The 24,292-nt window shown below is 41.2% G+C and overlaps 1 protein-coding gene across 3 annotated transcripts in view; it reads right to left on the bottom strand.

The window, feature by feature from the left end:
• The window catches only part of TRPS1 (transcriptional repressor GATA binding 1), a 431,723-nt gene that overhangs the window by 11,003 nt on the left and 396,428 nt on the right, over nucleotides 1-24,292 (bottom strand). For all 3 annotated transcript variants that reach the window (XM_073632171.1, XM_073632170.1, XM_073632172.1), the window contains one exon: nucleotides 9,497-9,619. In XM_073632171.1, coding sequence (XP_073488272.1) covers nucleotides 9,497-9,619 — 123 coding nt within the window. The remainder of the gene's footprint in view (nucleotides 1-9,496; nucleotides 9,620-24,292) is intronic.

The following is a 24,292-nucleotide window of genomic DNA, read 5'->3' on the forward strand; positions in this document are numbered from 1 at the left end:
AGACAGTTCTGCATTCTTCATTTTTGCATACTACTTCTGGATCAATACATTATTGAAATCTAGGGGACCGGCATGGCTGTCAGGAACTAGACTGCAGAATTGGTAGCCTTCATATTTCTTTTTATCAATGTTTTTCAAATGCCTGACCCACAAATGTATATTAATGTTCTTAGTGATGGTTCCCTGTCCTGAGAGAACATTAACCCACATTCCATCAAGAAACCGAGAGAACATTAACCCACATTCCATCAGGGAACCAGCTAGGCATGTTTATTCAACGCAATGGTCAGAATAAATTAAGATTCTAGCCAATGGAATCAATGAGCGCCCAAACATTTGACGCACCTAAACGCATGTTCAAACACACAGTTTTAGGTATAGACAATAGGAGATTATCTGAGTGGCTCTAGAATATCATGCACCTCATCCCGTTTAGTGAAGATCAAGAAAGGGGAGGATTGGGATTATTGCGGTGCTTGTAATGAATAATACATAAAGAGTTAAATAAAAAAATATAAATTTCATTATTGATACAAAATGAAGAGAGAGCAAGAATTTCAATTAAAATCAATATAGAGCACATACATAGTACATGTACTGGGTCGCTGGTGTCCCAAGAAAGGAAGGTGGTCACAGATAGATGTTAAGTACCAACATGTTTCGGCAATGATGGCGAAACATGTTGGTACTTAATGGGGATAATGTGGGTCCACCACAAATAACCCAGCTCTAACACAAAATACAAGGCAACACATCAATGATTATGCAAATAATAACCATAGATGTAAGAGAAACAAACTTTTGTCATGACTTCAGGAAAATATATAGCACATACCTCGATCAATCCTAGACCAGGAGATGGATTTTCACGTGTACTACTTGGCATGTTCACCAATGCCAGGAGCCTGGCGGACAAGATGGGTGAACTAGAGATACTGTTGTACGAGGAGGATTTGGATTTTGTGGGAATTTCAGAGACCTGGTTCAACAGCTCTCATGATTGGCTGGCAAACATTCAAGGGTATACCCTTTATCTCAAGGATAGAGAGGGTAAAATAGGGGGAGGGGTATGCCTATATATCAAGAATAATGTACAAGTGAATTTGAGAGATGACATCACTAAGGGTGCTAGGGAGGAGGTGGAATCCTTATGGGTAGAGGTCCAAAGGGATGAAGCTAAGGGGAAAATAATACAGGGAGTATGCTATAGGCCCCCTAACCTGAGACAGATCTCATATCACAATTTGGATTAGCAGCAAAACTGGGAAGTGTTGTCATAATGGGGGATTTTAATTATCCAGACATAGACTGGGCGGAGGGAACTGCGTATTTATCTAAGGCTCGCCAGTTCCTAAATGTCTTGCAGGACAATTTTATGGGTTAGATGGTAGACGTACCAACCAGAAATAAAACGTTACTGGATCTACTGATTACCAACAATACAGATCTGATCACGAATGTGGAAATATGGGGCAATTTAGGTAACAGCGATCACAGGTCAATTGGCTTCAGTATAAATCACACAAATAGGAAACACAAGGGGAATACAAAGACACTGAATTTCAAAAGAGCCAACTACCCTAAACTACAAACCTTGCTAGAAGGCATAAATTGGGATAAAATCTTAGGAACAAAGAACACGGAGGAGAGATGGGTTTGCTTTAAGATCATATTAAATAAGGGCATTAGCCAATGCATCCCATTGGGTAATAAATTTAAAAGAGCGAACAAAAGTCCTGGATGGTTTAACTGCAATGTAAAAATGCATATAAAAGCCAAGGTGAAGGCCTTCAAAAAATACAAGGTTGAGGGATCATCATCAGCATTCAGACTTTATAAAGAATGCAACAAGAAATGTAAGGGTGCAATAAGGACAGCTAAGATAGAACATGATAGACACATAGCGGAGGAGAGCAAAAAAATCCCAAGAAATTCTTTAAGTATGTAAGCAGTAAAAAAGGAGGACAGACCATATTGGCCCCATAAAGAATGAGGAAGGACATCTGGTTACAAAGGATGGGGAGATAGGTAAGATATTGCATTTATTCTTCTCCTTAGCCTTCATGAGGGAATCGGGGGTCTTCAGTAACCAAAACTGCAGTGTTTATCCTCATGACACATCACAGGAAGCACCTCCATGGTTAACAGAGGACAGAATTAAAATTAGACATGGGAAACTTAACATTAATAAATCACCAGGACCAGATGGCTTGCACCCCAGGGTACTTAGGGAACTCAGTCAAGTAATTGCCAGACCATTGTTCCTAATTTTTACAGACAGTCTACTGACAGGAATGGTACCAGCTGATTGGAGAAAAGCCAATGTAGCACCACTATTTAAAAAGGGCCCAAAATACATCCCAGGGACTTACAGACTAGTTAGCCTAAGATCAATAGTATGTAAACTCTTGGAGGGGATAAAGGACTATATACAAGATTTTAGTAATGAGAACAGAATCATTAGCAGTAATCACCATGGATTCATGAAGAATCGTTCCAGCCAAACCAATCTATTAACCTTCTATGAGGAGGTGAGTTGCCATCAAGATAAAGGAAGGCCTGTAGATGTGGTGTATCTTTATTTTGCAAAAGCATTTGACACAGTTCCCCATAAACGTTTACTGTACAAAATAAGGTCTGTTGGCATGGACCATAGGGTGAGTACATAAATTGAAAACTGGCTACAAGGGTGAGTTCAGAGGGTGGTGATAAATGGGGAGTACTCAGAATGGTCAGGGGTGGGTAGTGGGGTCCCCCAGGGTTCTGTGCTGGGACCAATCCTGTTTAATTTGTTCATAAACTACCTGGAGGATGGGGTAAACAGTTCAATCTCCGTATTTGCGAATGATACTAAGCTAAGAAGGGCAATAACTTCTCCGCAGGATGTGGAAACCTTGCAAACAGATCTGAACAAATTAATGGGGTGGGCGACTACATGGCAAATGAGATTCAATGTAGAAAAATGTAAAATAATGCATTTGGGAGACAAAAATATGAATGCAATCTATACACTGGGGTGAGAACCTCTGGGGGAATCTAGGATGGAAAAGGACCTGGGGGTCCTAGTAGATGATAGGCTCAGCAATGGCATGCAATGCCAAGCCGCTGCTAACAAAGCAAACAGAATATTGGCATGCATTAAAAAGGGGATTAATTCCAGAGATAAAATGATAATTCTCCCACTCTACAAGACTCTGGTCCGGCCGTACCTAGAGTATGCTGTCCAGTTCTGGGGACCAGTCCTCAGGAAGGATGTACTGGAACTGGAGCAAGTACAAAGAAGGGCAACAAAACTAATAAAGGGTCTGGAGGATATTAGTTATGAGGAAAGGTTGTGAGCACTGAATTTATTCTCTCTGGAGAAGAGACGCTTGAGAGGGGATATGATTTCAATATACAAATACCGTACTGGTGACCCCACAATAGGGATAAAACTTTTTTGCAGAAGGGAGTTTAACAAGACTCGTGGCCACTCATTAAAATTAGAAGAAAAGAGGTTTAACCTTAAACTACGTAGAGGGTTCTTTACTGTAAGAGCGGAAAGGATGTGGAATTCCGGCGGTGGTCTCAGCGGGGGGGCATTGATAGTTTCAAGAAACTATTAAATAAGCACCTGAACGACCGCAACTTACAGGGATATACAATGTAATACTAACATATAATCACACACATAGGTTGGACTTGATGGACTTTTTTCAACCTCACCTACTATGTAACTATGGATAAATTGGGGGGACAGTTTTAGGCATGTTTTCTAAGCTGCTTTTTTCCTGCCAGGAGCAAAGTTGTCCAGGGCAGTAAAAAAATGTCCTGTGTGCATAGGACCTAAAAGGTAAGACCTATTTCATTTTTTTTTAGGGATGCGGTGAAAATGGGAATGCATAAAAAAACATATAGTGAGGTTTTCTCAAATTTGCTTGCAAAAGTGGAAATACCATTTAAAATGTCAGGAAACTGTGTTCTTTGCCAATATGCACGTTTCCGAGTTATAGCTGAAAGGATAAGTCTACCTTTTGTAACATGTTACATGTTACACTCATATTCAGGTTGTAACGTGTAATATGTTACAAATCCACCGGCCCCTGCACCCTCGACTCCACGTTGTGACAGGGAGCGGGCTATCTTCTCTATAATGCCCCATACACACGAACGGAAATGCTCCATCGGACTTTTGCTGGCGGAATTCCAACCAGCAAAAGATTGAGAGCATGTTCTCAATTTTTCGGTCGGAAAAAGTTCCGATCCGAAATGCTGATCGTCTGTACCAATTCCGACGCACGCAAAATTCCTACGCATGCTCAGAAACAATTCGACGCATGCTTGGAAGCATTGAACTTAATTTTCTCGGCTCATCGTAGTGTTGTACGTCACCGCGTTCTTGACGGTCGAAAGTTCAGCAAACTTTTGTGTGACCACGTGTATGCAAGCCAAGCTTGAGCGGAATTCCATCGGAAAAAAACCATCGAAGATTTTTCCGACGGAAATTCCGCTCGTGTGTACGCAGCATTACAGTCTGCAAGGAACGCGGTCATGTGGGGCTCCACCCGCCCGGCTGCGTCATTCATTCACAGAGTTCTGTGAATGGAAAACTACAAGGTCCTTTGCAGCTGTCGGGTTGTAGTTCTCAATGAACTACCATGGTGCTGGTGAGCGCTGTGGTAGTTCATTGATGCTTCCTTAGTGTGTAACTGTTTGGCTGTATGATGTATGGGGCAGACAGCTTACACACAGAGACTGCAAGAGCCCTGCATTACACCCACGAACTGCTGATTTCCAGGCTCGCAATAAAAAATAAAAAAAATAAATGTACTTTTTTTTTTTACCTGCAAAAACATGTGCATTTATTTTTTTTATTTTTTTAAAAGTTGAACTTATCCTCAAAGAAAGAGCAGCAAACTAGATGTATCTGTATCTATGTGCTCTATGGCCAGCAGGCATTTATTGGATACTCTCAGAAGGTGCGACTAAAGAGGATGCATATGTAGAACCCTCAGGAAAGATTAAGATATGAACATATTTTTGATCAGGACAGTGGAAACATCCTTTAAACCCCAAGCATTAAATAAGACCTAGTGTTCAATATTTATATAAAAACAGCAACAAAATACTCAATGGCCGCTAAGAGTTTTTACTATTATTTTGTTTAAAATACCTGTGAGCTTATGGTCTATTTTTATTTTATACTTTTTGCTTCTCTTGTATATTTTTCTCAATGTTATCATCTTTCTGAATTTCAAATATTATCAGATATGGAACTTTGGATTCTGCAATGCTTCATTTTACCTGTCTCTCTTCCCTTCTACATCAGATGACTGACACAAAATCTGATGGCTATGAATAAGCAAAAAGGAGGGGAAAAAAAAAAACATTCCAAGTAACACAGCTTGGAAATGAAAGTGCCATGCTATGTTTCAATACATTTTGGAATAAATGGGAAATAGTGTTTATTCAGAGGAAGAAGGAAACGCAACAATGGACAGTTTAAACCCTTCTTTAAAGAATTTGTTGCACTTCATAAGTAAAAAGAAAATACTGCAGGTAAAGTTCACAATAAATTCCGTTGCAGGAAAACATTTCAGTGCCAATAATAGGAGTACTCAAGGGAGCAGTGGATTTTGGGCTATTTTCCAGAGGAGTGGAGAAATTCACAATAAATATTATGTGAAGGGATGGTAAAAGAGGTTTTGTTAACAGCTAATGTTGCTGAAAAAGACAGCAGTCTAGCACTATAAATAAATGTTGTGTGCTGTATTTATTGGGGAAGATACAAGAGCAACACAAAACAACAACACCCATTAAAACACCCAAAGGCAATAGTGTACCACTAAAGGATCTAAACATTCAAATGAAAACTCTACTTTTGCTAAACAACTGATACAAACTACAGAATATAATTGTTACACAAGCCATTTTTTTCATTAACCACTTGACCTCCAGAAGATTTACCACCTTTAATGCCCAGGCCATTTTTTTGTGATTGCAACACTGTAAAATTGTTGTTCTTTTTTTCCCACAAATTTATATATATATATATATATATATATATATATATATATATATATATATATATATATAAAACTTTCTTTTGGTGGTATTTGAGCACCTCTATTTTTTGCGCTATAAACAAAGACCGGCACTTTTGAAAACAACAATATTTTTCACTTTCTGCTATAAAAAATCAAATGTCTTCATTGATTCAGGCCAATTTGTATTCTGCTACATATTTTTGGTAAAAAAAATATCCCAATAAGCGTATATTGATTGGTTTGCACAAAAGTTATAGCTTCTACAAACTATGAGATATTTTTATTTATTAATTTTTCATTTTAATTTTTTTTTTTTTACTAGTAATGGCAGCGATCAGCGACTAATAGCAGGACTGTGATATTGCGGTGGACAAATCGGACACTAACTGACACTTTTTGGGGACCAATAACACTAATACAGTGATCAGTGCTAAAAACATGCATTGTCACTGTACTAATGATACTGGCTGGGAAGGGGTTGACATCAGAGGCAATAAAAGGGTTAACTGTATGCCTAGCTTGTGATTCAGTGTAGTGGGGGAGGTGCTTTGACTAGTGGAAGGCATGGATTGGTGTTCCTGCTTTACAGGAACACAGGATCCATGCCTTATCTACTGACAGAACGGCAATCTGCCTTGTTTACATAGGTAGACTGCTGTTCTGCCTGTGTACCGAAGCATCAGCAGGTGCTGACGGACATTGAGACCACCATACCCCCTGATCAGCTCCTGCTGTGTATAATCGCAGCAGGAGTGGGTCACCGGCGGTGCAAGCTCTAGACCTGAAAGTGTTAGATCACATACTGGGTACGTGATCTGGCACAATGGCCGCCCTGCTGCAGTATATGTACGGTGGGCGGTCCACAAGTGGTTAAATGTTATGCTAAGAGATTAAAAAATTGAAAAAAAATTAATGTTGCTTCCTTTTCATGACAACTGGGGTAAAATGCACCAAAATATTTAATTTCCTACTGGCGGTATTGCCTCACTGCACAGAGCCTGTAAGTATATTACTGTCACTATTTGCATTAGGAATTACATTTTTGTTGAGATACTTCCAAAGATTCTTTTAGACTTAAAGCAGGGGTGCTCAACCTGTGGCCCTCAGAGCTCTCTGATGTGGCCCATGACCTCAAACCAGGGAAGCACATGCCTATGCTCCAGGATGGCGATCAATGGGTTGCCAACCCACCATCCCAGAGCATCAGAGTGCGTGGAGCCAGCAGCGGAGGAAGCAGGCAGCCGCAGAGGGAGCAGGAGCTGCATAAACTGATGCTTCCTCTTTAGCGTAGACTCCTGTCCCAGGCAGAGCTATACCAAGTGTATTTCACCTAGGACCTTTCTAGCAGCCAGGAGAGCGATGCCAACAGTAGCTAGAAGAGGAGAAGGTCAGTGTATTAAACAACACATACACTACAATTTTGCAGTATTAGCATTTATAAAAGAGGGTTATTAGACGGCTTCCACACTAACCCGTAGGTGCAGCGCAGTGCACCTGCGTCTTTTCTGCAGGCTAGCTGCATTAAGCCATAGACTTCTATTATATCCTGTAGGTTTGGTCCGCTTTCTGAAAGTGTACCACACCCACAACATGTATTAGAACTCTATGGCTCATTACAGCTAACACGCAGGAGAGGCGGAGGTGCACTGCACTTCTCCTGCAGTGTGGGTAAACCGCAGCACATTTGTGTGAAAGAAGCCTTATAGGGGCTCTGGACAGTAAGGGCTCATTTATATTTGTGGTTTGGGGGCCAGTAAAACTCCAAAGTTCATTGTGGCCCGCAACTGGTTACCAAATCACGCAAGTGGCCCTTGCACTTCAAAAAGTTGAGCACCCCTAACTTAAAGTGTATCTAAATCTGATAACAAAACGTTATATATTGCAGCTTACTAGTTTCTAGATGAGGTTGCTGCATTAGTTATCTTTTTTTTTAAAAGCATTGTTTTACTTTCACCTGGCAATCCTCTGAATAAAATACTTCTTGCCACTGGATAGCCATGCTCACTTTTTCCACTGTATTTGGAAGGAGAAATGGTTGTTCTCCTGATTTGGACTAGAAACTGTGATATTCCAGGGGTTTTGCTTAAAGCGGGGCTCCACCTATCTATCGTTTTTTTTTTTTTTTTAGTTCATTCACAAACTTTTCTTCTCAGCATTACATACTCACATATTGTGTGTAATATGTCCACCTGTGTCAGATTTCGTCGGAAAGAATAACTTATATTATTCACTGCAGGCGGTTTCCATCTTCATTGTGGGCATTTGAAGCCCACAAGCATTTATTTGCTGGATGTGGTGAATGCTGTGCTCCCAGCATTCACTGCTCATTCCCGCACATGCTCAGTGGCATCCTGGGAAGCCTGAGACTAGCTCCCAGGAGTCTGGGAGAGGCTAGAAACACGCCTACTCCCACGGGAGGAGAACCAGGAAGTGCAAAGAAGAATAGAAAAATAAAAGGTAATTACGGCGATTTAAATTTTTTTAAACGGCATGTCAGCATCTAGGCAAGGAAGAGAATACATACAGATATTGTTCAAAATTTGGGTGGAACCCCGCTTTAAGTGTAGTGCTTCCCAGTGAGTTCATTCCAGCCAGAACATGCTGTTTTAGGGCTTGTTGGCCCGCTATTTAAGGAGAAAATAAAGTTCCAACAAATCGGTTGCCCTCTCAGGAGTTTTCACCACCATTTCAAACAAAAATAAAAAATTACATCAAGTCACTTGGCTTCCTTTTGCAGTGCCGCTGCTCAGGCCTCAAGCCTAAGACCTTTGGTTTGGTTCCACAGAACATTTCTTAGCACCCCTATGCTTATGTGCAACTCTGCACCTCTCTCTCTCGTGCAGCACCTGGCTGCTCTGGCCCATGCCCTGACCTCAGGGCAGAGGACCTCCTGTTTACAGGTGCAGCCCTGAACCACTGTCAAGCCCTTGATTATAAAGGCTGTGTACACCTGCATGCACACCCTGCTGGTTTCTGATAAGAACTGGACACAGAGTTAGAGGCTTCATCCCTCCCAAGATTCTTTGAAGTCTCTGGACTCCAGAACCCAAAAGCATGGCAAAAGCATTTCAAACGCCTATGTACACTAGCCCTTAATATGCATCTATAGCCAGTTCATGGTTATCAGGATAAATGGAAAGAGTGAATCTCCCCATCAGGGACAATTAAAAAAAGAACTGCAAGGGGTTCTAACCCTTCTCTACACTATACAAAACTTGTTAGACTATAAGTGTATGTATATATATATATATATATATATATATATATATATATATATAGTATATATAGTGGACTATGAAAAATAGCAAAGCTATTTGCTATTTTTCATAGTCTATTTTTCATTGGGTTTGCTAATTTTCATAGGACTATGAAAATTAGCAAACCCAAATATAATCAAAAAACACCCAAGTTATTTATGTAAATATAGAACAAGGGACTTGTAAAAAAAACAAACAAACATGTTTTCCTACCGAGTGCAGTTTTTGGTACAGGCCACAGGCGTTGCAGACATAGCCTCCATTTGCATTCTTTCTCCATAGAGAAGTCTTTGTGGTCAGGCAATTGGCACAAAAAACTCCGGAGCCTCTACGTCTCTGAAAATTAAAGAAAGCAAACCATACATGAAACACAAGCAACTGTATTATTATTTTTTTTATGTAAAGTCAAATTAGCAAAGGTTTCCTGTAACATAGCCGAACAAGGTCTACTCTACCGGGATATCAGTGGGCCAAGTCTTCAGGCCAAATTAAGCACAAATGAAATTGTCTTCATCATAATTAGATCTACTTGTTCTAATTAATGACTTTGCTTTTGGACAAACCATAAATTCGGCCTGCTGGCTGAACTTAAGGATTAAATGTCCCTACAATTAAAATTGGCAGGAACATTCATAAAAGAAAATAAAAACGACAAAAGCTATAAAATAATATACCTATGTATATTTATAGTTAACCCAATGACAAGTATATAAATATTAGAAACCTCAAACTCTATGGAAGACATTAATAATGTTTCCATTATTATTATTACACTATTTCCATGAATCCTTAACATTTTGTGACACACACACACACACAAATACTGCAATACATTTTAGGACTAGATAATTTTTAACTGATATCTGGAAGCAGGTCGAGTTAGGCACTGACCCTACCTCTCATCTCATGTGATTCCAGACAGCTAATCTTGAAAGGTAAAAGCTTTATCTACCACATTAAGCCCTGGTTCACATTGCAGCGATTTGGCATGCGATTTGACATGTTGCCGGCAATGGCACTGTCCGACGCTGCATTCAGCTGAACTCACATGATTTAATTCCCGCTGCCAGTGTGAACCTAGGCTAAAAAGGATCTCAGATGTCCTTCTTGTTTTCATTTCCAGTCTGGACACCTGTACTCTCTACACAGTAGCTGCATTGTTGCTGTCTTCTTCTAGCAGTTTATGACCTACAGTAGTTACATGCATGCAGTGCAGCACCTTAATTATCATTTATGGCTCCCTGTCGTGCACATACTGAATGAAACAAGTAAGTGATGACAATGTTTTCCTTGTTCTCTACCCTTGCTTAATGTTATATTGCAGGCTTCAGATCTGCAAGTATGTAAATAATGTCTATACAGCCTGGGCCTGTCATGGCTGCTCTCAAAGTGCAGGACAAGAAAATGCAGATGTACAGGTTACATTTGCAAAGCAGCTCGGTAGCCACAGCTCATAACCAGAATCATCAAAAGAGCAGCAAAAGTTCCCAATACTGGCAGCAAAGTCAAACTGGATATATGTGGTCATTCATTAGAGGTAAACTAGAAGGGTGGGAAGTTGATGCTATAATGTAAGTTTAGCAATTCATTGAGTGTTTTAAAAGTAACGTTATCCTTAAACCCTTAAATAGTGTGTGCACACATTTAGTTTATAGAATCCCTTGATGGGAAGGGCACTGGACAAGGATGGGAAGGTCATGGGAACGTACACTCTACCACATATATGCACTTAGACTGTCACAATTCAGCCTGCAGTTTTCCTGCCTGTGTAATTCTTACCTCCTTGCTACAGTGCTTCTCCTACTCCTCTGGTTCCTTTCACATGTGTTGTTTGACTTCTGCACTCACCTTTGGGCATCACCTGCTATTCTGTGGGTTTATATTTCTTTCCCTTCCATCACTTCCTGGTCCGCTTCCCAGTTTGCCTCCCTATATATACACATACGCAGTGCTGCCAACTTTGCTTGAGCAACTTCATGGTTCTCGGAGCTCATGTTTCTTTACTATTGCGTGTATTTTGTGTCTGACTTCCTGTGTACTGACCCCACCTTTGTCTACGGTCTATGCTTGCCTACCGCCCACCCTGATCATGGTTTGTTTATTGGATTTCCTTCTGTCTTCTGCTGCAGTACTCTGCACACAGTAGTGGTCTCCGCATCCTCAGATGGGCGTACCTGGGGGCTGCGTCCTGGTTCCAGCTTGCTGCAAATCCATCCCCACCATCATGGAGAAGCAGGCTGGAGCTTTGACTCTGCACCCTGTAGTTTGAGATCTACAAGGGTTCACTATCACAGACACTTGACACCGGATTTTCTTTAAATTACTAAAGCTACCAATCTGAACCCCATAGAGCCAACATGGTCCCCTTGGAGAATGTATTTGCTAAGCTCTGATGATGACCTTTTATAAATATTAAACTCATAAATAGCTCAAAACTTGCAAGTGGTACAACAAATTCTAGCAGTAGGCTACATTGATTCAGAAAGGTATGGAAAGAATGGTAATGGAGAACAAATTGGTACAGCTCATTATCCGAGATTTTTTTTTTTTTGGTGGCTCAATGCTACAATTTCAATCCTTTTTCTATCAAAAAAGTAAACCAACAGTTCACTATGGGTGTACCACAATGTAGAGTTGGCCAAATGCAAGTCCACGCAAACCAGTGAATTAAGCCAGGATGGGTATATGCCTCACCACCAGTGAAATATTTTCCCATCTATTGCTGCAATTAAACCTTTGCTATAAATACTATATATACAGTAGTCTCGCTGTTTACATTTGGGTGATGATGGGATGGGAAACAAAAAGCAAAGTCACCCTTTAGAGGCAACCATCAAATTTTGGCTCATGTCCTAATTTTGAACTAAAATGGTATATTCCTGTAGGGATGCATATATAGTTACTCCTACTGTCAGCAGGTGATTTGATATTTGCATAAATCCTAAATGATAAACAGTACATTAAACATTTTTACAAGTTCCTGAATCCTAACGGTTTGTATTCTCACCTTTAGACATTGCATGACATCACCCCCTCCAGAAATCTAATGTTATGTGTCACCATCAATTGTACTTTCCTGGCAGAATGCAGGAAAGACTCTCATGAGATTTATTAATCATGACTGGATAGATAATGAAACCACCAGATTACAGACGGTCCAAAAGTGAATCAGCAGCAAAGCACCAATGCAATACTACAGAACAGAAAATTAAATGTGGAGAAGGCTCTCATCAAGTCTTAGGATCTAGAAGTGCCTGGTCTTTAACACAGCCACTGATAAGTGGGGATAGGTTTAACTGCAGGACAACTCCTTGAGATAGTATCCAAATGCAGAATAACAGACACCGTGGTTCAGGCATTGAATCATTGCAATAAGCCAGATATAAAATGAATCTGTGAAACTATATATGGAAACTGCCATAACTTAGTTTATTTCATAGGGACTATCTTCCTAATCCTGGTTTCATTATGACTACCTGACCTGAGACTATCATGCAACCAATTAAGCATATCTAAACTTAAGAACAAAAATGTAATATATTGCAGCTTGCCAATCCCTATATGTGGTGGTTCCATTAGTTATTTATCTTTCAGGCTTTTTTTACGCCTGGTGATGTTGTCAGCAAGGCCCCATGCAAATTGTGTGTTTAACGCAGGTGCATTGGGTTCTAGCATTTAGCAGCAGGCACAGGTGCACTACGCAGTCATGCTGCAAGCAGCCTGTGAAACTCTATGGGAGGCTTACATCTGCTGCAGCTTAATGGTGCACCCAGTAGTACTGTATGCATGTTTATGGAAGTATGCACTCAGGGACAAATAGCTGGAACATAAGAATTTGATATTTTGGGCATTTGTCCCTCGACACATTCTGCCTTAAACATACTGTACAAATAACTAGATGTTCGGCTTCTCATGGAGTTTCCAAGGCTGCCAGCAGTGAAGTTGGATGGAGCACCTGCGCCTTCTGCCCACACTCAAATGCTAGTGCCCCATGCTCAGTGTGTATGGGGCTTAAAACACTTCCTGTCCTATGGTGACAGTTCTCACTCACTGTCCGGATTTAGATCACATTTCTTTCTGCATATATAGGTCCTGGTGAAGGGGGGATCTTGGAGCCCCTGAAACAGAATGGATTTTAAAACGGTTGTAAACCGCTGGGACGTTTTTCTTTTCTTACCTGCAAGGCAAAGGCATAATGTGCATAATAGTACATTATGTGAAACTTACCTGAAAACGAAGCCTTCCAGCGATGCGATGGCATTGCTGGAGACAGCTTCCATCTTCGCCCGTCTTGCTTCTGGGTTCCCGGACTCCGGCTCTGTGACTGGACAGAACCGCAATGACGCATGCACACGGGAGTCACCGGTTACAACACAGGGCTCTGAAAGAGCGGCTCGGGTGGCCTTACTTCAGAGCGCATGCACCAGTGATGGCACTGGCTCCATGTACAGTAAATATCTCCTAAATGGTGCACGATATTTATACTACCTATAGGTAAGCCTTGTTATATATATCAAATTTAAAGAGAGAAGTTTACTTGTTCTGTAAAGGTAGCGATAAATTATATCCACACAGAAATATCCAATCTAGTGCTCTTCTCAAATCTTCCATTCCACTAATACAAGAGCCTTTCATGGGCTCCTGTTGGGACTCCTGCTATAATTAAGAGATCCAGCGCTCCACTCCCCCATCTTTAATAGGGTGCTATAAATAAGTTCCACAGCACCCTGCCTCAATACTCCTCTTAACAGCTCAAAATTACTTGATAAGTGGTTAATAGTCAGGAGGAGTGGGCGTTTCTATACAGGCTACATTTGTATGAAGACCGCACTAGGTAACACCCACATCTGATACTGAGCCTCTGGCAGACCAGGGACAGAAAGGCTGGAGAGGAAAGAGCTAGATGATGCTGGATGTCCTCCAGCCAGGAAATGAGTCAGGCTCCATTTCAGGGGTGCCCAACCAGTGGCCCGCGGAGTCCTCCGATGTGGTCCACTGAGCCCTCTGATGTGGCCTGCGACTTCCTGCTCTGGGATGGCAGTTTGGCAAGCCCAGATCGCAGGTTGCTGACCTGCCATCCCAGAGCATCAGTGTTGTGGATGAAGCCGAAGGTAGAGAAAGCAAGCGTATGCAGAGCAGAGCCGCATAATCCGAAGCTTCCTGTATAGTACTGGCTCCTGTCACAGGAGTCATACAAAATTCACTCCTGGGAGTGCAACAGCCGGCGATACCTGAATGGAAGACTGTTATTAAAGGTAAGTTTATTACTACAATCACAGTGTATATATGGGCATATCTGTTCTGCAGAGGTTACTGGGCTGCTTTTGAACTGATCCGCAGGTGGAGCGCAGTGTACCTGTGGGTTACCTGCACTGAGCCATAGACTTCTGTTATTGCCTGCAGGTTTGGTGCGCTTTCAGAAAATGCCCCACGCCTGCAGGATATAATAGAAGTCTATGGCAAAGTGCAGCTAACCCACAGGAAAGCCACAGGTGCACTGCGCTGCACTCACGGTGTGGGTAACCCCCGCGCATCAGTGTGAAAGCAGCCTTAGGCCCCTTTCACACAATTGGTCTGCCCAATTGGACCCTCCATTCACCTCTATGGAACCGCAGATGTAAACGTCGTTGTGGGATCCGTCGCCTTCCATCTGGGCGGATCGAATCAGAGGGCCTATAGAGGAGAGTGGGCTGTGTTCCGTGTCTGCTCTGCAAATGCGGAGTGGACACTGACCTGTCATCCGCCCGCTCCACTCATTGTGTTACAAAGTCACTTACGTGGTCCTCGCTCTTCAAAAGGTTGGGCACCCCTGCTCTTTTTGACTTGCTGGAGCTTCTAATGCACACTTTAAGAACCTCACAATGTGCAGCGAAATCAGAGTGAGCAATTTTCAGTACAAGAGAGGAGTCTGTACAAATGTGCAAGACTGAAGGTAAGTCTGGAGTTCAGCTTGAAACACTGAAAACAAAATGTTCTTGCTACTATTAGCTAGAAAGGCTTCTTCTCTGGAACTTTCTGACTAGGTCCTTGAATTCTCTATAGCAGGCCATACATTAAGCAATTTTCTTTCCTTCAACCACGTGTTGAGAAAAAAAATTACTTCTTTTCCCCATCAACACACTCAGTGTTTATGGGGGAATCCCTCCCGCAGTTTTCTTGTGTTCTGCCAGCGGGAAGCCTTTCCCACCGGCAGAAAAGAATGATCACAGTTCGTGGTTTTAGCCATCGGCAGTGATCGAAAGAAAAAATTTGTCAGGCTGGTTGTAATGAAGTCAATCGATGATTCAAATTCAGTACAACTAGCCTGCCCATAGATGGATTGAAATTCGAAATGTTTCTGCTGAACTGGCCAAATTTCTAACTATCTAAAGCCAGCTTAACTCTGAGCTATGCCCTATCCAACTAAAATGCCTGTGTCCCAGTAAAGCACTGCAATGGCCATGAACTCCCAGCCGGGAAGTTGAGGAAGTCAAAACCCTAATTTAAAAAAAAAAAGTAAAGCTAGATTGGGGAGGTCTATAGAAGATGAATTTCTGGCTAATAAAGATAACAGGAAGCATCTTGAGATTCCTGGTACCAAGTAGAACTTTTGATCAAAACGTTTTTTGTTTTTTTTTAAAGACAGGTTCCCTTTAATAAGAGAAAGTGGCATGCAAACCCACATAGTGCCAATGTCTGTTAAGATAATTTGAAATATTTGTGAGATATCACTGAATTATAGAATGGCATATTTTTGCCCACACTCCCAAAAACATCCGCCCTGGACAACAGCCTAATCTGCCTGGGTATTTCATATGTACATACACACTTCATCACTCTCTTCCAGGCAAAATGACAACATTTGTGCAAATCCACTTTATTACACAGGAAATGACATTTATTATAAACTAGCCATTTTAAAGGATTTCTTCCAAATTTGCTGATTTTTTTTTTTTTAAATACAAGACTATGCTGCAGAAACTGAGTTGACTGCCAAAAGGAATACAATGGATGCAATTGTACTCTGATACATTTCAAAGAAAAAAAAAAAAAACCTTTGTGCAGACATAATTTTGGCCTGTGGAATTGAGCCTTTTCTTGGCATTAACTTGGCAGTTTATTCATCGAGTGTTTCACAATGAATAACTACAACCAAAATACAAATAGAAATATATACACTGTATAGGTACAGTTTTGCATAGGATAATATTTCTATCACAATGTAAAGCACCATCGGAGAAGCTCCTTCACTAACCTAATTACGGGCGTGCATTTATATGTACCTGCTCTGGCGGGCAGTCAGCAATCTCAATTAATTATCAATATGGGGACAGGATTGAAATGTAAATAGATGGAGATTGGTAAGCGGGATTTGCATAAAGGTCTGACATGAGCGAGTTCATTGAAGATGTCTACAGAGCTGAAAGTCAATATGACAATAGCACTTTCCTAGGAATAAGAAATTTCATTACAATGCTCGATTGCAATACTTCTTTTATAACTAATGATTCAATCACGGGGCTATCAATAAACTCTTTGTGCATTTCATTTACTTTCCTGTTTTCTTTGCAAATAGACAAAGTGACTGCAGATTATGTGAACCGTGCAATGATTAGATCATTACATAATATCACAATAGGTCATCCTTTTTAGATTGATTACATTTTCTCTATTTACCGTAGCAGTAATATAGTAGAAGCATAGTTACATGGTTGGTTATGTTATATTAGAGTCAAAAATCTGTTGTGTCTGATTAGTGAGATTCCCTTTTGACTAACTCTGCTATAGATACTACAAGAAGTGAGTACAAAGCTTTCCAAAGCAAGGAACATTTTCTCTTGAGGTGTACACATAGCGGGCACTGTTGAACCAAACTGTGCCCAAGTTCAATTGTCCCCCCTCTCCAATCCATACTGCTTTAAAGCCCAACTCCAGGCAAAAAAAAAACTTCTCTCATTCAGTGGGGCTGTCCCAACACTGCATAGGTCAATTGCTCGTTTTGTCTAGGGGCAAGGAGAAAGTTTATACTCACCCGATCCTTTGTTCCACTGGAAAACAGTGTTCCCCCATTGTCCAGTGGCAGATTGTTCCTGATCTATGGAGCCTGCTCAGGGCTTGATAACGTCAGGAACAGCCCACAACTCAAGACCACTGGAACATGGGCGTGCCAGACTAGTCTTGTGTGGGGAAGATCTCCCCTAGGCAAAAATGAGCAGTTAACCCATGCAGTATGGGCACTATCCCATTGCATGGGAAAACTTTTTTTTGCCCAGAGATGGGCTTTCAAGGGAAGCGTTCTGCAGTATGCTTACATTATTACCTCTGCCAACCAAACCATGGGGAACTCTGCTTCTGTGATCAGTGATCTTTGGAAGGTTCTGTGCTCAGGTACGGTTTGCACTTACACTGAAGTAAACCATTTGGACCACAAGTCAACTATGCCTCATGACCACCTCTTCCAAAAGAACGGTACTCTTAAACGATCCCAGGCATGGTTAGGAGCACTCATACTAAATAAATGATTTGGACCAAGGACTAAACCGTGCCTGGCCAAAACTGAGTACAGACTTGAACAGTTGCTACCAGAACAAGTGTTGGAATTGGAAGATTTCCCCCTTATTTCTGCTCTGGAGGCAACTAAAATTTTGGGTTTTCCTCAGTTCTGGTGCTGGTGACAATAGACACGGTCAAAAATAGACGGAGTGAATCTCCCTAGAAGAGACACGGACATCAATAAAACTGTGACAGGGGCTCTAACCCTATCCCTACTCTATCCAATTTTTTTTTTTAATGTTGCTTTTAAATACACTTTAAGTTAGCCTTTCTCAACCTTTCAATTTAATGCTGAGCTCCAGCCTACCTTTAGTCTCACACAGTTTACTGAAATTGATTACTCTGATTTCAAAATTAGGGAATAATTCAACCCATTAGTGCCCATCAAAAACTGAAATATCCATATTAGGTAATGCAATGTCATGTATTTACAATTAGTAAAGTGACATTAGTTAGTTAGTGACATATCAGCTGAAAGCTGAAATCAAATTTTCCGCGGGTAGGCCTTCACTATAAGCTGACCAAGAGGAAATGGAGGTATTTGGTACCAGAGTAGATATGGTAAATATGGCCATTGTAAACCCATTTAGGCAAGAAATGGATGTCTGCAATATTCCAGGCTCTGAAATGTTGGGGTGGTTTGGGGTAGTGCTGGACCAGTTTGGATGAGAATCAATTTTGGTGTAAGTCCAAAATAGCAAAGGGGGGGGGGGCTTCCTGGAGGAGGTATACCAGTGATATCTGTAGTGTGTAGACCTGGTTGTAGGCTGCTGCCTCTCTGGTTACAATGGGGAGGGATCACTGTTCAGAAGATTCTTCAGAAGATCTAATCCTGGGTACGTGGTTAGGAGCACCTTGTAAAAAAATTTACTTCTCATTTGGAGGTTCATTTATTGAACGGAAACAATGGCTGTCAAGTCAAGTCATGATATTACCCAGCCCTAATCCAGCTCTAAATCAGGCTAAATTTCTTCCAGATTCCCCTACATAATATTGTTGAACAAGCCCTGAAGAAGTGGAGAGTCTATTTCCTGAAATGCGTTGGCTGTACCTGATATATCTGTACACTAAACAATTCAAACGAACCTCTGAGCAAGAAGACTTTTTTTTTCACTAGAAGCTCCTAACCACACATCCAGGCTTGAAAATGTGCACCCACTTTTGGTTTACATGCCAAATATGCAGATCACAAGGGTATGTTCGGTCATTTACAAACCACGTAGCAGGTAAACTAATTCCTGTAATTTGAATTCATATATGTATTTACCTATTTGGCTACAGGTTCTCTTTACAACTTTTTTGAAAACATACTATGTTCACAAAAAAAAAATTCTGTGAACATGGACTGGTATCAGCTTTTTAATTGTTCTGCATCTCATTAATCAGTGTAAGTCAATACCAACAACAGCCAACAGCCCTCAGCTACAAAAAAAAAGCTAATATTCTCAATAAAATCTCCAACAAGCATTCATCACCACAAGCACAACGTGGAACTGTAATCCATTACTTCTTATATAGGTACACACATGTGATCTGATGAATTATTTACTTTTTTCTGTAAAGGAAAAAAGAAGTTTGAGCGTTTTATTAAGTACACAGTATCAGGCTCAAACTGGGCTACCGGGGGAGTGGAAGGTCCCTGGTGTGCTCCTTCCCCAGGCTTTTTTTCTCATTTCAACAGCAAAGAAAGAGCGTGGTATAGAGAGATCCTGCTGTCAGATTGCTGTATATCCAGTATCAACATTCAATTCTCCAATAAAACAACCCATCTTTACAATCTTACACAATTGGGGGAAACAGGAGTATGGCACACAACTAAAAAAGTAGAAAAATATATATGTATGTATATTTTTTGTTTGGGGGTCAAAATGTTTCCACACTTATTTATATTTAATAGACTTAAAATAAGTGCGGAAAATTTTTGAAGAACCCATATATATATCTATATAGATATATATACTATATTGTCAAAAGTATTGGGACACCTGCCTTTACACGCACATGAACTTTAATGGCATCCCGGTCTTAGTCCGTAGGGTTCAATATTGAGTTGGCCCACCCTTTGCAGCTATAATAGCTTCAAATTTTCTGGGAAGGCTGTCCACAAGGTTTAGGAGTGTGTCTATGGGAATGTTTGACTATTCTTCCAGAAGCACATTTGTGAGGTCAGGCACTAATGTTGGACAAAAAGTCCTGGCTCACAGTCTCCGCTCTAATTCATCCCAAAGGTGTTCTATCTGGTTGAGGTCAGGACTCTGTACAGACAAGTCAAGTTACATAGTTACATAGTAGGTGAGGTTGAAAAAAGACACAAGTCCATCAAGTCCAACCTATGTGTGTGATTATGTGTCAGTATTACATTACATATCCCTGTATATTGCGGTCATTCAGGTGATTATCTAATAGTTTCTTGAAGCTATCAATGCTCCCCGCTGAGACCACCGCCTGTGGAAGGGAATTCCACATCCTTGCCGCTCTTACAGTAAAGAACCCTCTACGTAGTTTAAGGTTAAACCTCTTTTCTTCTAATTGTAATGAGTGGCCACGAGTCTTATTAAACTCTCTTCTGCGAAAAAGTTTTATCCCTATTGTGGGGTCACCAGTACAGTAATTGTAAATTGAAATCATATCCCCTCTCAAGCGTCTCTTCTCCAGAGAGAATAAGTTCAGTGCTCGCAACCTTTCCTCATAACTAAGATCCTCCAGACCCTTTATTAGCTTTGTTGCCCTTCTTTGTACTCGCTCCATTTCCAGTACGTCCCTCCTGAGGACTGGTGCCCAGAACTGGACAGCATACTCCAGGTGCGGGCGGACCAGAGTCTTGTAGAGCGGGAGAATTATCGTTTTATCTCTGCAGTTGATCCCCCTTTTAATGCATGCCAATATTCTGTTTGCTTTATTAGCAGCAGCTTGGCATTGCATGCCATTGCTGAGCCTATCATCCACTAGGACCCCCAGGTCCTTTTCCATCCTAGATTCCCCCAGAGGTTCTCCCCCCAGTGTATAGATTGCATTCATGTTTTTGCCACCCAAATGCATTATTTTACATTTTTCTACATTGAACCTCATTTGCCATGTAGTCGCCCACCCCATTAATTTGTTCAGGTCTTTTTGCAAGATTTCCACATCCTGCGGAGAAGTTATTGCCCTGCTTAGCTTAGTATCGTCTGCAAATACAGAGATTGAACTGTTTATCCCATCCTCCAGGTCGTTTATGAACAAATTAAATAGGATTGGTCCCAGCACAGAACCCTGGGGAACCCCACTACCCACCCCTGACCATTCTGAGTACTCCCCATTTATCACCACCCTCTGAACACGCCCTTGTAGCCAGTTTTCAATCCATGTATTCACCCTATGGTCCATGCCAACGCACCTTATTTTGTACAGTAAACGTTTATGGGGAACTGTGTCAAATGCTTTTGCAAAATCCAGATACACCACGTCTACGGGCCTTCCTTTATCTAGATGGCAACTCACCTCCTCATAGAAGGTTAATAGATTGGTTTGGCAAGAATGATTCTTCATGAATCCATGCTGATTACTGCTAATGATATCATTCTTATTACTAAAATCTTGTATATAGTCCCTTATCATCCCCTCCAAGAGTTTACATACTATTGATGTTAGGCTAACTGGTCTGTAATTCCCAGGGATGTTTTTTGGGCCCTTTTTAAATATTGGTGCTACATTGGCTTTTCTCCAATCAGCTGGTACCATTCCAGTCAATAGACTGTCTGTAAAAATTAGGAACAACAGTCTGGCAATCACCTGACTGAGTTCCCTAAGTACCCTCGGATACAAGCCATCTGGTCCCGGTGATTTATTAATGTTAAGTTTCTCAAGTCTAATTTTAATTCCGTCCTCTGTTAACCATGTAGGTGCTTCCTGTGTTGTGTCATGAGGATAAACACTGCAGTTTTGGTTACTGAAGCCCCCCGATTCACTCGTGAAGACTGAGGAGAAGAATAAATTCAATACCTTTGCCATCTCCCCATCCTTTGTAACCAGATGTCCTTCCTCATTCTTTATGGGGCCAATATGGTCTGTCCTCCCTTTTTTACTGTTTACATACTTAAAGAATTTCTTGGGATTTTTTTTGCTCTCCTCCGCTATGTGTCTTTCATGTTCTATCTTAGCCAACCTAATTGCACCCTTACATTTCTTATTGCATTCTTTATAAATTCTGAATGCTGTGGATGATCCCTCAACCTTGTATTTTTTGAAGGCCTTCTCCTTTGCTTTTATATGCATTTTTACATTGGAGTTAAGCCATCCAGGATGTTTGTTCGCTCTTTTAAATTTATTACCCAATGGGATACATTGGCTAATGCCCTTATTTAATATGCTCTTAAAGCAAACCCATCTCTCCTCCGTATTCTTTGTTCCTAATATTTTATCCCAATTTATGCCTTTTAGCAAGGTTTGTAGTTTAGGGAAGTTGGCTCTTTTGAAATTCAGTGTCTTTGTGTTCCCTTCATGTCTCCTATTTGTGTGATTTATACTGAAACTAATTGACCTGTGATCGCTGTTACCTAAATTGCCCCGTATTTCCACATCTGTTATCAGGTCTGTATTGTTGGTAATCAGTAGATCTAGTAATGTTTTATTTCTAGTTGGTGCGTCTACCATCTGACCCATAAAATTGTCCTGCAAGACACTAAGGAACTGGCGAGCCTTAAATGAATGCGCGGTTCCCTCCGCCCACTCTATGTCTGGATAATTAAAATCCTCCATTATGATAACACTTCCCATCCTTGCTGCTAATCCAATTTGTGATAGGAGATCCGTCTCCACTTCCTCCCTCAGGTTAGGGGGCCTATAGCATACTCCCAGTATTATTTTCCCCTTAGCTTCATCCCTTTGGAGCTCTACCCATAAAGATTCCACCTCCTCCCTAGCCCCCTCAGTGATGTCATCTCTCACATTCACTTGTACATTATTCTTGATATATAGGCATACCCCTCCCCCTTTTTTACCCTCTCTGTCCTTGCGGTATAGGGTATACCCTTGAATGTTTGCCAGCCAATCATGAGAGCTGTTGAACCAGGTCTCTGAAATTCCCACAAAATCCAAATCCTCCTTGCACAACAGTATCTCTAGTTCACCCATCTTGTCCGCCAGGCTCCTGGCATTGGTGAACATGCCACATAGTTTAGACCGGTCGCATATTGTCCTCGTATTGGGTGTTTCAAGATTGCAACTTGGACTTGCTACTATACTCACCTTGTGTTTTTGTGCTTTGGTTAACCTACCACTAATGCCCCCAATACTACCCTCTGGAATATCTTCCGCGCTGGCTATCACTGTCTCTGGACCCTCCCCCCCATCGCCTAGTTTAAAAACCCCTCTAACTTTTTGGCCATCTTCATTCCCAGCAGATCTGCACCCTCCTCATTTAGGTGCAGTCCTCCACCCAAAATTCATTCATCCATGTCTTTATGGACCTTGCTTTGTGCACTGGTCCAAATCATTTGGTGGAGGGGGGATTATGGTGTGGGGTTGTTTTTCATGGGTTGGGCTTGGCCCCTTAGTTCCAGTGAAGGAAATTCTAAGACCCCTTTCACACTCAGGTGCTTTTCAGGCATTTTAGCGCTAAAAATAGCGTCTGTAAAGCGCCTGAAAAGCACCTCTCATGCCTCCCAAGTATGAAAGCCTGAGTACTTTGCCTTGTGCACTGGTCTAAATAATTTGGTGGTCGCCAATCGGCGCCGTTCGGAAATGCATGGAAAGGCCTGAGGACAGTTCGGCTGACCTCGGCAAACCTCGGAAAGGCTCCTGAACGGAGTCCTTCCGAGGTTTACCGAGGTCCGCCGATGTATCCCTCGGGCCTTTTCGGCCATTTCCAAGGCTCTCCGGCACCCCCCGCCTCTGGCTGCATGCGGTATTGCATCCCATTGACGTCAATGTGGAACATATTATTTTCATTTCCATTGACTTCAATGGGAAAACTCGCTTCGATATGCGAGTACATTGGATTACGAGCATAGTTCCACTGTATATATATATATATTTTTCTTAAGCCGATTGTTAGCTGTGTGCCATACTCCTGTTACTCCCAGGTGATATATATATATATATATATATATTTTTTTTTTTTTTTTTTTATTATATATATTTTATTTTATATATACATTATTGACATATAAAATATCATATCATCATATGAAAATATGATATGTATAAAAATAAGAGTCCCCTTTCAATTATACGTCACTGTAGTACCCAAACTACTGTTTGCAAATCAGTTACAAGGAAGAAAAGGCACCTGTTTTTTTTTTAATTTAGAGCGATGTATTGATTGGAAGTGTCCATGGATGCTACAGTTGATACCATCCAGTGAATATGCTAGCCACCAGGGTATGCTGACCCTTATACTTTGATGGTCCATCCATACTTAAGCATTGAGTTGCAGTGCATTAATGCACATACATTAAAGTGTGTTATTGCATGCGTTTTGTTAAGTACACTATTGAG

This window comes from Aquarana catesbeiana, linkage group LG05, assembly GCF_042186555.1.
Source record: "Aquarana catesbeiana isolate 2022-GZ linkage group LG05, ASM4218655v1, whole genome shotgun sequence".
Taxonomy (NCBI): Eukaryota; Metazoa; Chordata; class Amphibia; order Anura; family Ranidae; genus Aquarana; species Aquarana catesbeiana.